We start from the raw sequence: 17,984 nt of genomic DNA on the forward strand, positions 1-17,984 counted from the left end.
TTCTTTTAACGAATGAATGAATAAAAACATGGAGCACATCTTCATCTCCAAAGGCACAGTCAGCCATAACATATGACATGCAGAAGGGGCTTCTATTCAAGATGACATTGTGTTTAAATTGTTAGTAAATTTTGAATTGGGTTATATGGTAGATTATATCATTTCCTTTAAATTCATGGATGTTTTATAAATATGTTGGATAACCCAGCAGTGGTTATATCTGTGAAATATGTGATGAAAAGGGAATCCTTTGGAAAGATCTGGGTTGGAATTCTGACTCTACCTTATACCAGCTGTGTGGTCTCAGTGTTTCTGAAACTTGTGATAATATGGATTTAGTGCCTCATACATAATATAAACCCAATTAACACAAGTTATATTACCTTGATGTTGTTTTGAAGGTACACCATGGCAACACCTTAAGCAGATAGAAGAAACATTATGTAGCTCATGTCTTCTCAGTAATAAAATACCTGAGCAAGTCAATTAATGTGTATCCAAAGTTAGTAATTCCCCAGTTGTTCAGCCTTTATGTATATTGAGCTTCATTTCTAAAGACAGAACTGGTAATAAGAAGCACAGTTGGCTTGGAGATCTAGATGTAAAAAAAAACCACACTAACTCTTTTCATGCCATATATAAAGGAAGTTGTAATGTAGCTGTGACAGCAGTTTAGTGTCTGTTATTTACATCTCTGCCACTCTGTAGTTGGCATTCTTTCATTCATTCCACACATATTTGTTGAATGCCTTCTGATAGCCTGATACTGAGTTTCTAGTGGTAGCAATAGAAGTATTGTGGTCTGTCACAGCTTAAGCTATGTGTGAATCCATTCTTGGTCAGTATCTTTTGTTAATCTGACTGTGCTTCATTTTCCTTTGTAATAACTGTTTAGGTATTTGATTTCCTCACTTCTCTCTGTGTTTATCCTATCAGCATTGTAATGCAAGGAATATGCATTTTAAACAGTTTGTAAGAAAAGTATCTTTAGAAAAGCTGTCACCCACAATGTATGAAACAGTAAATTAATAATAATTCAGAAGAGATTTTATCTCTTTGGTCATTTTCCCCATTAGCCAGACAGTTTCACAATATTAAATCATCAGTTAATATGCCTTATTTGCTTTTGCCTACAAATGCACATAAATTATGAATCTTGTTTGCATTGTGCTTAGATGAAGTAATAAATATAAAGTGCCTGATAATCGAGTTACTAGAATTTGTTGCTTTTTTTCCTTATTTCTTATTCTGCCTGTTATCTGTGGGCCACAGTAACTGCTTTCAGTTTTGGTTTGAAAGTATCAGTTTTATCTAGCTTATAAAAGAAGCTTAATAAGGATTTACATTTTATTTCTTAGATATACTCTAGTGGTATTAGAGGTCATATCATTTAGACTTGATACTTACCATTATTTCCCTGAAAGAAGTTTATCTAGGCTTTTTGAATGGAGCTCTCAAGGTTATATATCCAGCTTGTTAGATTTTTGGAAAGCATACTCATTTTGAAGTTATCTCTCTACCAGACTACAGCCAGTGCTTCAACTATCATTGCTTTCTGACTTGGCCAGTTTTTTTCAGACCTTTTACCATTTGCTGTTCTGCTTTGGAAAAACTCCATTTTATCTTTGAGTTTGGAAATGAGAAGTCTGAAATATTGGCGTTATTTTAGAGGTCATGTTTCCTGTGCAGAATAGTGGGCTATTATTTCTTTTTAAAAATGTTTTATTTCCATGCTTTTTTTGGGGAACAGTGGTATTTGAATACATGATAAGTTCTTTAGTGGCGATTTGTGAGATTTTGGTGCACCCATCACGTAAGCAATATACACTGAACCCAGTTTGTAGTCTTTTATTCCTCACCCACTTCCCACCGTTTTCCCTCTGAGTCCCCAAAGTCCACTGTATCATTCTTATGCCTTTGCATCATAGCTTAGCTTCCACTTACGAATGAGAACACATGAAGGTTTTTTCATTCCTGAGTTACTTCACTTGGAAAAATAGTCTCCAATCCTATCCAGGTTGCTGTGAATGTCATTATTTCCTTACTTTCTATGACTGAGTAGTATTCCATAGTATATACCACAGTTTCTTTATGCACTCATTGATTGATGGGCATTGGGCAGGTTCCACATTTTTGTAATTGAAAATTGTGCTGCTCTCAACATGCATGTGCAAGTATCTTCTTCGTATAATGACTTCCTTTCCTCTCGGCAGACACTCAGTAGTGGGATTTCTGGATCAAATGATAATTGTTTTAATTCTTTAAGAAATATCCACATTGTTTTCCAAAGTGGTTGTACTAGTTTATATTCCCACCAGCAGTGTAGAAGCGTTTCCTTTTCACCACATCCATGCTAACATCTATTATTTTTTTTATTATGGCCATTCTTGGCTAGAGTAAGGTAGTATCACATTGTGGTTCTGATTTTTAATAATTAGTGACATTGAGCATTTTTTCATATGTTTGTTGGACATTTGTATATCTTCTGAGAATTTTCTGTTATGTCCTTAGCCCACTTTTTGATGAGATTTTTTTTTTTTTTCTAATTTGAGTTCCTTGTAGATAATGGCTATTAGTCCTTTGTTGGATGTATAGATTGTGAAGATTTTCTCCCTCTCTGTGAGTTGTCTGTTTATTCTGCTGACTGATCTTTTTGCTGTTGCAGAAGCTCTTTAGTTTAATTAAGTCCTACCTATTTATCTTTGTTTTTGTTGCATTTGCTTTTGAGTTCTTAGGAAATTTTGCCTAAGGCAGTGTTTAGAAGGGTTTGTCCAATGTTATCTGTTGATGCAATCAAATACTTAATTATCTTTTTCTTGTACTGCCATAATCACACTACTGGCTCATATTGAGCTTTTGTAAATTCATGTTTTATGCTCCCCCATTGTTTATTTGTCCTCTGTTTTGTATTCATATAGTCTCTTGCTCTGGTTATGCTATGATTTTATATGTATTTCAGTTGTAGCTTTATCTTATTAATTTTATTCAGTTATAGTATATAAAAATTTGATATCTTAAAAATCCAGGACATTAAATTATTCTTTTCAACTTTGTGCCATCTACATATTTTATAAGTACACATACTATGTTGTTATGTAAGTAGTAGATAATAATGGACAAAAAAGGAAAAAGAATAAAATTTTATGGCATATGTAACAGAATTTTAATATTCTAGTTTTTGGAAATTACATTCTAACCTATAGATGATATATTTTGGGAGTTTTATATTTATAGTTAAATAATCCTTATTAAAAAACATTATATTTAGCAGATTTTCATAAAGGTTATATATCATATTTTGCCTCCATAAAGAAAATGAAATAGGAGCAGTTTCTAGTGCTTTAAGAATTTAAACTTCAAAAAGTTTGAGTGTTAACACTGTCTTTGCATTTTTCGTAGGATGACAGCAAGCAGGCACAGTTCTTAGCTCTGGCTGTTGTTTACTTCATTTCGGTTCTGATGGTTTCCAAGTATCGTGATATCTTAGAACCCCAGAGAGAGACTACAAGAACTGGAAGCCAACCGGGTAGAAACATCAGACAAGAAATAAATTCACCAACAAGCACAGGTACTTAACATTGTATAATTATTTGAATTTTCATCATGATGTATCTCCTTTTTTTTTCACTTTTACATCTAGATTTAAACTGGACCTCTTCATAATCACCTCAAATATTTATGAATGGTTGGTATAGAAATGCTAATTTAGTATTCTTTAATTCCACAAAAATGTATAAATGATATTTCTGCTTATTTACAATGTTCGTATTTTATCAGTACAGCTTTGGTTTCAATATTTCTCATTTATTAATATAAATCATTAATTTATACCACTATTTATTATGCAAAAAATATTACTTTTTTAACCTTTATAAATATGAAAGTAGAAAGTCATTATAAAGTTTGTTCAATGCCAAGAATAAGCCAAATATAAGTTTTTATAGCCAAGCTCAAAAGTTGCCTTTCTTTCTTTTTTTGCTGTATACAGTTAACTCAGTATCTAAATATTCTTTGAGTGATTTATAATCAAACAAGTGTTCTAAACTTCATACCAGTGGCCTCAGCTAAAATCAAAGACTTCTGGAAAGTTAACATAGACAACAATGAACTACCTTGGGTCATGTTGCCTTTTTCATTTGCAGAAATTGCTCATGTTGCAGCAGTTCTTGCATTACTAGCTTTGCTCACTCTACTTGAATATCATAAACATAGTTTCTGGCAACTAATATTTTAATATGGGGCACCTTCTATTATTTTCATTTCCTGCCATGTGTTTATATCAAGGTTGTTTCTCTGTTGTTTGCAGTGAAACCTTGGTAACCTAATGATTATTTCATGTACCACTGGATTAATTTGTAGTTGAAATTTTCTTTCCTAAATAAATACATATGATTTATAAATAAAATGGATGTTTTAAAAAGTGAGTAGAAATTAGTGGTCAAATCTCTGCATCTTGTTTTCCATAAGCATATCCCATTTCATATAACTTTTATTGCTGTCATGGAGATATGTATTGTGTTGTAGCTACAATATTTTGCTGTTGCATGATACATGTACTTTTAACACATAAACATGAGAATATTTCATTATAATGCTTTTGCTTTCACTTTTATTCTTCAAATTAAACATCATTCTGCCATTCCAGTTCATGTTGTTTCACCATTTAAAACACTACGATTTATCATCTTAATTCTTTTTCTTCATTTTTAATGCTTTTATATCCATTATATGTACAAAAAGTAATAGTATAGTGAACCTTCGAGTTCTGATTTTCTCGTGTATTTGTATGTCTCTGTGTATGTTCCTAGAATTACTCTACTTAACAAGTGTATTCTTTCCTTTCCCTTAATACATAACCTCTTTTCTTCCTTCAGAGATGCATCTGTTATTGCTAGTATTGTTTGCATGTTGCAGTAATATAGAATTGTCATGGATCTTCAGTGGACCATGTTGCAGGTTGTTACATGCTGGCTCAAATTTGATTCCATGATTTTCTCCACAGTTGTGGTCATACCATCTATCCCTCATCCAAGTTTGAACCATGGATTCCTTGCCAAGTTAATTCCTGAGCAGAGCTTTGCCCACTCATTTTACAAAGGTAATATTGACCTCATCTCCTGACCTGTTTGGGTATTCTTATTTCATGAATTGTTATAACATAAATATTCATGATATAATTGTTTATAAAACAAGTATATACCTCAGGTTTCATGGAGATATGATAATGCTCTATTTATACCTGGCTATTGAGAGCAAAGTATAGGTTTTATATTTGTATTTTATTACATTGCTTTAAATATCATCTATAAATTAAGGATACCTAATTATATGTATATTAATATACATAGCGGTAGCACTCAGGAGAGATCTCAGGAAAGTCACACTTTAGTAGTAGTGGGACTAAATGAGCCCTAATGTAAATATAATATGTTTAAAGGAATGCGAAAAGTCCTTATCAAAAACCACAAAATTAAATGTTAGACATCGAACAAAAATATGATGCATAAGCAAAAGAAAAAAAATCAGTGAATAGAAACAGATTTTGAGACAACAGAAATGACAGAATCATCAGATAAGTACATTATAGACACCATTATATGCATATTAAAGATGTTTTTCAATTTAAAGGAAAAAGTTAACATATTGAGGAGAGAAATGGAAGATAGAAAGCAAAAAAAAAAAAAAAGAAAATTTTAGAGATGAAAAATACAACAGCCAAAATGATAATATCTCTGGGTAGGAGTAACATGAGATTACTGACCTCAGCCCAAAGGATTGTAATAGGTAGAATTCTGTGATAGCTCCAAGATTTTCCTGTGTACACACTCTGCAAAATTCCTGGGATGGTGTTTACTCTTGTGATTAGGTTATGCTGTATGGCACATTGGCCTTTAAGAAATGGTGATTATCCAGGAGATAATTGCACGAGCTCCTTAAAAGAAGAGAGTTTTTTCCTCTGGTCGCACAACAGGAAGTCAGAGAGACTTGAAATGTGAGAGAGATTTGACATGAAGGAGGATCTTTATTGCTTAGATGGAGGTGACCACGGAGCAAGGACCTGAGAAAACCACATAGGAGCTAATAGCACTCACCATCTGACAGCCAGCAAGAAAGTGAGGACTTTAGTCCTACAGCAGGAAGGAACTGAATTCTCCAATAAATTAATGAGTTTTGAAGAGGACCCTGAGCTCCAGGTGATACCATAATTCAACATATTCCATAACTGGCTAATCGTATGGAACAGCAACTTTTGGAACAAATAAAGCTGGAAAAATATTTTTGTTACAACTTGATGAATGTACAGATACTATTTTTTATAAATGTGCAGCCTTTGAACAGCATGATGAAATGAAGGGAAAAATATTTTTTTCAACTTCACTGCTGGCCAGTAAACACATCTAGCTCTAAACTGTGCAAACCAAAAAAAAGGAAAAAAAGCATGAGATTGTCAGCAAACATCATCTGGAGTTTGGTAGAGTATGTTCTAAAGGCTCTGCTCTGGAAAGTATCCTGGAGTATCTGCCCATGTCAAGGAGCCTATATCAGACTATTGATGCATGTTGTCAAGAAAGTCTTGCTGTAGAAACAGTTTCAGTTAAACTGAACAGAGGTGTTAGTAGCATAATAAAATTTTGAATTACTCTAAGGACAATGTGGTAAATTTGCTATTATCCTCTATATTATGTGATACTCTGGCAGCTTATCATAGCTGTTATTGCATGCTGTGGTGTAGTGGTTATTGGGAGAAAATGTCTGTCAATTATTTTTCATGAACTCAATGCTTCCAAGCAGGGAAAGATATTTTTCCATGGTAGGTATGGTCAAAGAGCACAAACAAAAGTTAACACAATTTCTATGACATGTTTCACAATTTAATAATAATTATTGGCCCAACTTGGTGATGCATGCCTATAATCCCAGCACTTTGGGAGGCCAAGGAAAGAGGATAGCTTGACGCCAGGAGTTTGAGACCAGCCTGGGCAATGTAGTGAGACTCTGTCTATACAAAAAAATTAAAAAATTAACCAGGCATGGTGGCCTGCACCAGTTGTACCAGCTACTCAGGAGGCTGAGGTGGGAAGATTGCATAAGCCCAGGAAATTTAGGTTGCTGTCAGCCAGGATTGTGCCTATTGCACTCCAGCCTGAGCAATAGAGCAAGACCCATTTTCAAAGAAAGAAGAAATTCTCAAGCATTATGATCTTTAGGAATGATCTGATTTTGTTCATTCTTCAAAAGTTATCTCTTGTCATTTTATGGATTGGGTAGACTATTTTATGTTTTATTTTTTAGCAATAGAAGATCCATGGATAGCAAATTTGTGGATCTGGAATCAATTTTTTTCACTGAAATATAATTTATATCTTACTACAACTATACAAGATGTAGAAGAGTTTTCATTCCATCAACATACCTGTGTGACACTGCTTTCTCCTCTTTGAGTGTTATTGAAATAAAACAAAAACAGTTTAGATATTTATTATCCCCCTGAGTAGCTTTATTGCCAATTCACCTTAGATGAAATAAATTAACAAGCAAAAGCTCATTGCCAACATCATAAACTTTATTTATAATCACAACATTTGTTCAAAATATTCATATAGGCATTTTGGGGGTGGGGATCACTCTTTACCTAAAACTTTTTGTTTAGCTATGATGTGTAATGAAGAAAAGTTACAAGTGTAATAGTGGTTGTCTAAATCACCAGTTCCCTTTCAGTGAACAACACAGGCCGTTTTTACAATTGTATTCTTCTTCTTTGTGCTATTCTTGTATGATTATGTTTATTGATATGTAATTTTATGTCTCCTGAATCAAATAACCAAACAGTTGGGCTTTTATTTTGTGTAGTTTTAAATTTTTTTATTTTTTCACTAATTTACCACAATTATTTTAATAAATAAAAATTTCTACCTTATTTTCTAAATGTGTCAGTGAATAATGGATTGAGGAAAGAAAAGTAAAGTTTGACAAATAGTTTGAGAACCCTTTTCTAGACTACTCTTCAACTCCTTCACACCCCTCTCCCTTGTTTCAGCTCCTTGTTGAGACTTTTAAAAAACTCTGAATTAGCTCCCTGGTCTCTCTTTTTATATCTTGACGTAATCCCTTCATTGAGACTCAAATCCCTTCTTGAAGTATTGCTAAAATTTCTTTATTGGATTTTTTGTTTCTAGTCTTTCAGTTTATTACTGACAATTTTGAAATAACATTTACAATACAATATAGCAATATAGCAAGTATAATTTATATACTATATTAATATAATAAATATTTTATAATGTATAATTAATAAACTAATTTTTCTTTCTGAAATTCTCAAAAAGCTCCGTGTAATTTTGGGGACAAAGTTAAAATGACTTAAAGTGGCAAAATTACTCTAATTTTGACTTGCTTCAATTACAATAATCGCCTCCAGAGTTCATTCCTCACTTCTCTTACTGATTGTTATTCTTTTATTTTCACAGTTTTGCTGCCAATTTCCCTGTTTTAAAATATAAATCAGATTATGTCCTTTCTTGACATAAAATTTCTAATAGTATTTAGAGTAAAATTTCACAACGGCCCTAGATAAGATGACTATTGACTGTTGATTATGTTTCCAACTTTATCTCATGCTATTCTTTATTTTGCTCACTATGAAAAAGACTACCTTTTAGTTTTTTAATCATGCCAAGCATTTTCATGCCTCAGGATGTTTGTATTTTGTTCCTGGGTTTGGATGTTTTCCTTATTTTTTATGTGACTGTTACATACTCATTCTTCAGGTCTCCTCCCGGAGGCCTTCCCTGACTCTTATAACTAAGTAGCTTCCTTTCCATTATTATTCTTTCTCATATCATCTTGTTTTATTTTCTTTCTTCTATTTATACACTTTGTTTAATTGTTTATTAAAATGTATGCTTCAAGAGGGTGGTCATAACTATCTTTTTAGTTTATGTATTTATGGTATACAATGTGATATACCGATATTTGTATACATTAGGGAATGATTAAATCAAGCAAATTAATACCTTCATCACCTCACATATCTCTTTTTGTGGTAAGAATATTTAAAATTTATTCTTAGCTGTTTCAACTACTGATACATTACGAACTATAGTCACCAGTAAAATAGATCACCAGCACTTATTCCCTCTCTGTAACTGAAACATTCGTCCTTTTGATGAATATTTTCCCAACCCCTAGTAACCACCATTCTAGTCTTTACTTCTGTGAGTTCACCTTTTTAAGAATCCCTGTGTAAGTAGTATTATAGCCATATTTTTCTTTTTATGTCTGACTTAATTTAATGCAGTGTCCTCCAGATTCATCCATGTTGTAATAAATGACAGGGATTTCTTTTTTTGTGGCTGAATAGTATTCCATGGTGCCTAGCTAATTTTTGTCTTTTTAGTAGAGATGAGGTTTCACCATCTCGGCCAGGCTGGTCTCAAACTTTCCATCTAAGGTGATCCACCTGCATTGGCCTCCCAAAGTGCTGGAATTACAGATGTGAGCCACCATGCCTGGCTACATTTTAAATAATAGCCATCTTGTTTGAGGTGATATCTCCTTGCAGTTTAATTTGAATTCCTCTAGTAATTAGTGAAGTTGAGCATTTTTTTAAATACACCTGTTAGTTTTTTGTCTGCTTTTGAGAAATGTCTCTTCAGGTTCTTTGCCTATGCTTTAATTGTGTTATTTTATTGCTGTTGAGCTGAGTTCCTTATATATTTTTGGTATTAAACCTTTATTAGATTTATAATTGTATATGCTGCCATTTTATTATTAGTGTTATTGGTTGCCTCCATTGCATTATAAAAGTGCATAATACATTTTAATAGGATTTATATATATTTTTTTCCTTTGAGAAGAAAGGAAAAAGTAAAAACACAAGCTAGTGCAAGAGAAAAGCAAAATACTTATATATGAATGTATTGTAAGTTCTAGTTAATAATTTTTTAAAAATAAAATTGAAACTACATTAAGATTTGAGTTCTAAACATTTCTTGTAAGTGGAAGATTGGAAAGAGCAAAGTAAGAACCTCCAAAATACTGCTTCTTTAAAAGAGCAATGAGAACACTGGCAAAAACTGTCAAAATAATCTTTTTCAGTTCTCTGGAAAGCAGTCAAAGGCTTACTTAACAACAACCCAGAGAGTGTTAATTCAAAAAAATATATAGAACTTTATAAGAACAGAAAGATTTAGAGTGAATTGATTCACCCTGTTGCCATCTACCTTTTCTCAGCTCTGTGGTAGCTTTGAAAACCAGAGGCCAGACAATAGTGGTAGTTTTGAAAACCAGTAGCCTAGCAGCCACTGGGAATAGGAGTGGCAGTAGACTAGGTTTGGAATTCCTTACAAAGTCTTGACCTTAGAGCATTATGTCTATTTGACCTGTATGGAATCTTCCCTGGAAAAACTCCATTCACAGGGCTTATTATTATTTGACCTCATCTAGAGCTTGTTTACTAAGAAAAACCTGTCTCCAAGGTATTTGTTGCAAATAATCAGCATTTTTTTTTGACATTGCAGTTGTCTGAAGTGACAGTGCCAATTGAGGCAAGAAGGAACATTGCCTAAAAGCTTAAACAGTTGTGAGAATGAGATAGCCATATTCCCGGGGCTGTACTCAGGCCCAGGGAAGACCTGAGAAGGTCTTCCTTTGGCTTCCTTCACTCTTACCTTTGGCTGACCTTGAGCCCCAGCACAAGCAGGAAGCACAGGCTAAGAGGGAGTTTTAAACCATGGGAGCATTGCAGGCATTCCCCAACACACACACGAGCCTCTGGCAAAGGGTAGAAGATTTATTGGTTCAAGACATGTCTGTGCAATCATTAGCTGACCACTAGTTTAACTGAGCAGACTTAAGTGGCTACAGATGATGGAAAACAGATTTTATAGAATTAGTTCAAGAAAATGAATAAACAGAACAAGTACAAACTCTGTAGGTGGGGCCTGATTTCCATGATTGCCACATAATGTTATTTAAAATGTCCAGTTTACAACAAAAAGAGGTATAAGATAAATAAAGAAATAGGAAAGTATGGTCAATACACAGGGGAAAAAAAGCAGTTGATATAAAATGTTCCTGTGAAAGTCCAGATATAGAACTTACTAGACAGACACTTTAAACCAGCTCATTTACATATGCACAAATAATTAAAGGAATAATTTTCTAAAGAACAAAAAGTGTAAGAGTAATGTCTCACCACATAGAGGATATCGATAAAGAAATATGTAATAAAGAACCAAACAGAAATCCTGGAGCTGAAAATTGTAATAACTGAAATGAAAAATTCACTAGAGGGGTTCAATAGAAGATTTGAGCTGGCGGTAAAAGAATCAGCAACATGAAGATAGCTCTATTGTGTTTATCCTACTCTGAGGAACAGAACAAAGAAAGAATGAAGAAAAGTGAACAGAGCCTCACAGACCTGTTTGACACTATTAAGTGAACCAACATATGTATACTGGTAGTCCCAGAGGAAAAGAGAAAAAGAAAGGAGCAGAAAGAAAATTTGAAGAAATACTGGCCTGAAAACTCCCTATAGTTGGTGAAAATTATTAATATATATGTCCAAAGAGCTCAGTGTACACCAAGTAGGGTAAAATCAGAAAGACACACTTGTAGATATAGCATAGTCAGAACATCAATTGCTCTTAATTATATCTTCCCAATTTTCATTTTGTCTCTTATGGGCATATAATTTAGTAATAATATTTAATTCCTGAAGTTGTATTCTTTTTATACACTTAGTGTAGCAAACAAACAAAATAAATCATATATAAATAATTGCAATTAATCAATGCATTGCAGTATTTTTTATTAAAGTGAACTTTAATGAGGATTTAAAATAATTTTGTGCATATTTTCTCTTTGGAGTTAAGATAATTTTGCATTTATGGATTTAATATAAACAAAATGTATAAGTTATGTACGGCTCTTTATGTTTTAAATTACAGTGATTTAGTTTGCTTATATTATTAATTGAAACACCAAAACAATACAATTTTTAGTGCTATACTAACAAGGTACTGTATGTTTCTTTCACGATATTCCTTATCATCTTATTTAGAGAGTTTGGAAAATAGAAATTTAAATAATTTAATATATAAGACATTGAAATACTTTATAAATCATGGTAAAACAGGATTTTTGGAAGAAGGAATGTGACAAATGAAGTCACCATGTAAATATCATGTCAGTTGCTGAACTTAGCCCCATATTTTTCTCAAAATGTACTGGATAAACTCATTAGATTCAATGAAAAACAATAAGAAAAGGAGGCATCTGGCATCCAAATGCCTGTTTCTGACAAGGTTAAGATCACTCTGGCTAGTAATGTTTCTGCTCTGTGTACTGACATTGCCTATTACTACAGAAACTGATAAGAGCTATTGAAAACTTACATGCCTGTGATTAATATAACCTGCACAGATGCAATCATTTATAATTAAATGATTATAATTTATAAATTAAAATTAAATAATTAAACTCTATAGAAGTTACCCCATGCTGGTAACCATGACATTGTTTTGTTTTTGTTGTTGTTAGAGCTTTTATATTTTGTTTCTACATTTACATTTTCTGTCCTGTTATCTCATTACTGTTTGTTTAGCTCTCTCCTGATACTTTGCTTCAGTTGTTTTCTCTCAAAAAAAAAAAAAAACAAAATACAATCTATAGATGCAAATGAATGTTGAAATATATTCAGCAGTATCTCTGATAGTGAAAATAACTGCCTCAGTCATCATATCTTCTCATTCTAGTTATTTTATCAACTTCCAAAGTTTTGGCTATTGCCTCAGTTTGAATGATCCCAAAATGCATGGCTATTCTTCTTTTAACCTATAGTAAATATCTCAGAGATTCTGTAGACTAAAAGTGATTCAAAATTTAATTATTCCCCTGAAAAAAATCTCATTTTCTTCCTTTCTCAGTTAGTGATGTATTGCCACTTTTTTTTTCTTAACCTAGATATTTCAGAAACATCCTTAGTCTTCTCCTCCTTCTTATTTCTAATGTTACTATTCTAAGTCTTAGTCTTCTCTTACGAGGTTTTATTGAAAATGCCAAACTGTTTTCTTTACTTCTTACCTATTTCCTTCTCTAGTCCCTTGCCTACTATTGACATTGTCCTCTCAAAACTTTCATGCAGTTATTTTAATTTTTAATCTTGGAAGCAGTAAAGAATACATCTACCCTGATTTTCACATTGGTCATCCAATATGAATATTATTATCGTATTCTACAGATTAATCTTTTCTTTTAGTCTGTCATCTTTTACCAGACTGACAAATGAACAAACAAAATGTAAACTTATTCGATAAATATGAGGAAAACTGTGATATAACATTGAATTGTGAGAAATGTATATTTTTAACTCAGCTTAAATTAATATTCAATACTAGGAATATTGAATTATATGAAGATATTATTTATTCCTAGTTGAATGTATAGATTTAATACAGTTTGATTCAAAAGAAAACGGGGATCAAAGAAAAAGGGGAGAGAAAGGGAATTTTTTTCTGTCAAAACCTGGCAACATTTTTCTGATACTTATCCTAGAAAAGGTATTATAAATTCACACCCTCAGGAAATTTGAATGGCATGCCATTAGTCTAAATTCAAGAGATTAAAAAAACTGTCTAATAGACAACACCCAAGAATTGAGTCTGTTACTGACAAACTCCCTTCATATTATTTTTAATCCTTTAATATGTATGTACAAAACTTTCATCAAGCTGTGATCACACCAACAATTCTATCATCAGAACAACACTTCTTTGTGGTTTTACTAGAGATTTCACAAAAGTTTTTATGAGATGTCTTGGTGTAGCCTATTTTCCTGCTGGGTGGTTTTCTGATTTCTTCTTCTAACAACCTTTGAATGTCAAAGAAACAAGCAAATAATAACAACAAAATCTAAGATAAGTTATATAGAATTTACTGATTTTCAGATTTTTAGGACATCTTTGAAATAATTTAGCCTGTGCTTCTCATTTTCAAAGATAAACTTCGTTTGTTTAATACAAATACTGAGCTTCTGCTTTATGCAAGGGCAATGAATTTAGCTATAGTAGCTTAATGGTATCTTACTTTATTCAAAATGACTAAGTTAAGGACTGTTATCTCCATTATACTTAGATGAGGTATACTTTTCAAGGTCATTATTTAGAATTTGGTAACATTTTATTATATGAAGAACCTTATTAACTTTTGTATGATGAAATTTGATAGAAATGTAACATTTTAAATATTTTTTATTTCATTAATTTTAGTTGGTAATATTATATGGTATTTCATTATCTGTATAGATATATGCACATGTATGTTTCTGATTTAATTTTCACAAATTGAAATTTACATTTATTTACAAAGAATGAGCATGAGTATTCTAAAATATAGGCCTCATCCTTGAGAAACATTATTCTATTAATACATTTCTTCTTTTGAACTAACCATCTAACTGGCTTTGCATTTTTCAAGTTTGTCAGAATTTTATGTATTGTAATTTTTAAATAATATCTTCAAATAGCTTGAATATTTCAGATACTATTAGTTATTGAAGTACCAAAGAAGGTATAAAAATGACTTTGTATTTTTCAGGAAACTAATAGAGAAATATAAGAATTTCTCTTTGATAATTCTTTGGTATTGGTAGCTAGCAATGAAAGGATAATGGGGGAACATCATATAATTACTATTTTATAAGCTGCTTTAAGAAATTGTTATGGGAACTATTTCCTGATGCTTTTGAAGGCATCAGTTTTGGAATACTAGTTGATTTACAAAAGCAAGAGGGTTATTTTGATGCTCCCTGAACAAAATAATAGTTGTATTGGATGATCTTTTTTTTTTTTTTTTTTGAGATGGAATTTCTCACTTGTTGCCCAGGCTAGAGTGCAATGTCATGATCTTGGCTTACTACAACCTTCTCTTCCTGGGTTCAGGCTCTTCTCCTGCCTCAGCCTCACGAGTAGCTGGGATTACAGGCATGTGCCACCAACCCCAGCTGATATTTGTGTTTTCAGTAGAGACAGGGTTTCGCCATGTTGGCCAGGCTGGTCTCGAATTCCTGACCTCAGGTGATCCACCTACCTTGGCCTCCCAAAGTGCTTGGATTACAGGCGTGAGCCATTGCACCTGGCTGGATGGTATCTTTTAACTGAGTTATGTTACTACTACACATGATCCATTTAGCAATTTTTTTTGTTTCTAAAGTTTTTATTTTATTTACTTGAATATGTGAGAACATTTTATTAATAATGCAAGGTTTTACTTTTGAGGCTTTTTTCTAACCTAGTTTCTTTTATTACAGAAACACCTGCTGCATTTCCAGATACTATAAAAGAAAAAGAAACACCAACTCCTGGTGAAGATATTCAGCTAGAAAGTTCAATTCCCCATACAGATTCAGGAATTGGAGAGGAGCAAGTGGCTAGCATCCTGAATGGGGCAGAATTAGAAACAAGTACAGGCCCTGATGCCATGAGTGAACTCTTATCCACTTTGTCATCTGAAGTGAAGAAATCACAAGAGAGCTTAACTGAAAATCCCAGTGAAACGTTGAAGCCTGCACCATCCATATCTAGCATTAGTCAAACCAAAGGCATTAATGTCAAAGAAATACTGAAAAGTCTTGTGGCTGCCCCAGTTGAAATTGCAGAGTGTGGTCCTGAACCTATCCCATACCCAGATCCAGCATTAAAGAGAGAAGCGCAAGCTATTCTTCCTATGCAGTTTCATTCCTTTGACAGGTAGGTACCGAATCTATTATTCACAGGGCCTTTTACATATAAGGAAGATTAGACTTTGTTAATTTTAAAACATAAGGAAGGTCCTAAAATTTTTATTAATGTAGATTCTTATTATAAAGACAAAATGATAGCTCAACCTAATCTTATAATAAGACATCTTAATAATATATCTTAAAGAAGAGATTTCAATGTGATATGGTGGCTAGCACATTGAATTAAAGTAGGGAAATACGGATTATGGTTATATTCCATTATCAGAGGACTACAATACATTGAGAGTGTTATTCTTCTCTTTGGACTTAATTGTTTCATGTATATAATGGGGAAGCGGATGGGACTGCAGTACATTGAGAATGTTATTCTTCTCTTTGGACTTAGTTGTTTCATGTATATAATGGGGAAGCAGATGGGTCACATCTGTCTAAGGTCTATCCTGGCTCTGAAATTCCATTATAATATTATACTGTAATAATTGTGGGAGATTATATAACATGCTTTAAGTAATAACATTCAAATTTGAGCCTTAAATGGAAGTATATGGAAAAATTTAAAACTTGTTTGTGATCATCTTATTTATGGTATTTCCAATACCAAAGAAAAAGCTGTGTTTTGAAGCATATATTTAAAAGTATATATTTTTGAAAGGTATTTTGGCACTTTAGTTATCTAAACTATTTATGACATGGCTCATACATTCAGATGTTAAATTATACTAGGAATTCTTTTAAGGAATAATTAATTCTTTTTTCTATTCCAGTATACAATCAATAAAAATGATAGTTCACAGAAGCAGAATAAGATATTTTAGAACCAAATACCCTATTGTTCTAATATATTCCAGTATTTAAAAACATGTGCAAGATTAGAAGACTATTTTATTCACTAATTACCAACACTGGTACTTAATATTGACCACTGGGATTAATGCATATTCCAAATAATGTTTTCATGTTAACACACTAAAAAATGCGATGGCTTACCTTTTAAATTAAATCATTTTTATTAATATTTTAAGACATCTTTTCATACCAAAAAATTATATATATGTATGAGATGATTGACAAGCAAGTGTTTTTTATTTTAGACAAGATCAAATTAGGAGATAAAATGTTTCTAAATTGAAAGGTCAAAATATGTAGTCAAAAAATAATATCTATTTCATACTGATTTCTCTAAAATAACCGTACTGCTTTGTTCTAAGTAACTTTTTAGAGATTAGGGGTAGAGGATGTGGTTGTATAGTTATTTCAGTTTGGATTAATTACCCTTTCTTTTTTTTTGAGACAGAGTCTCATTCTGTTGCCTAGTCTAGAGTGCAGTGGTGTGATCTTGGCTCACTGCAACCTCCACCTCCCGGGTTCAAGCAATTCTCTGCCTCAGTCTCCTGAGTAGCTGGGATTACAGGTGCCTGCCACAACACCCGACTAATTTTTGTATTGTTGTAGAGACTGGGTTTCACCATCTTGGCCAGGCTAGTCTTGAACTCCTGACCTTGTGATGCACCTGCCTCAGACTCCCAGAGTGCTGGGATTATAGAAATGAGCTACTGCGCCTCACTGAATTAACCTTTTCATACACAAATATAATTTAAACTTTGCCTGTAAATACTTTAACCAGTGTTTTACAGACACATCTTGAAAATTTGTTGTGGAAAATTTAAGTGGTGTTACTTACAATGCAGAATATAAAGATGAATAAAATTAGTTTTGTGTTCTATGAACTTAGATAATAGTAGGAAGATAAGATGTTTGCAGATAATTGCCATAATAGAAAATGTGTGATGTCAAAAGTTTTAAAAGGTAAAAAATGGTAGGACTCTAAGATGTAGGAAAATATTTTTCTATTTTTTAAGGAGTTTCTATTAATATTATGTTTGGATGTTCATTCGTATAGTGATGTTCCCTGTGTGTTCCTTATGATATTTCACATTTATGTCACCTTTTTCACATATTTGTTTTATGTTCCTATGATATGCCTGTATGTGTGTTTATAAGTTTGTATAAACATATGCATGTAAGTATATGTACTTTGTATTTCTATAAGCCTATAAGATAATATATAGTAATTTAAGTTTTATATTCTAGTTAATTTTAAATTATATCTCTAAATTTTGGAAAAAATACAAACAAATACAGATGATTATTGTGATTTATATATGATAACCCAGTGAAATAAACATTAAGTAAAATTTTTTCACTTTAATTTGGATTATTTTTAGAATGATTTTTTAAATTA

General features: G+C 32.3%; 1 protein-coding gene across 9 annotated transcripts in view; it reads left to right on the plus strand.

Annotated features, from left to right (window-relative positions):
- Positions 1-17,984, plus strand: part of NBEA (neurobeachin) — a 707,023-nt gene that overhangs the window by 222,233 nt on the left and 466,806 nt on the right. For 7 of the 9 annotated variants that reach the window (XM_017537954.2, XM_037741813.1, XM_017537951.2 and 4 more), the window contains 3 exons: positions 3,400-3,568; positions 5,003-5,098; positions 15,311-15,749. In XM_017537954.2, coding sequence (XP_017393443.1) covers positions 3,400-3,568; positions 5,003-5,098; positions 15,311-15,749 — 704 coding nt within the window. The remainder of the gene's footprint in view (positions 1-3,399; positions 3,569-5,002; positions 5,099-15,310; positions 15,750-17,984) is intronic. The other 2 variants (XM_037741817.1, XM_017537956.1) reach the window with 1 other exon arrangement.

Source organism: Cebus imitator, unplaced genomic scaffold, assembly GCF_001604975.1.
Source record: "Cebus imitator isolate Cc_AM_T3 unplaced genomic scaffold, Cebus_imitator-1.0 Scaffold108, whole genome shotgun sequence".
Lineage (NCBI taxonomy): Eukaryota > Metazoa > Chordata > Mammalia > Primates > Cebidae > Cebus > Cebus imitator.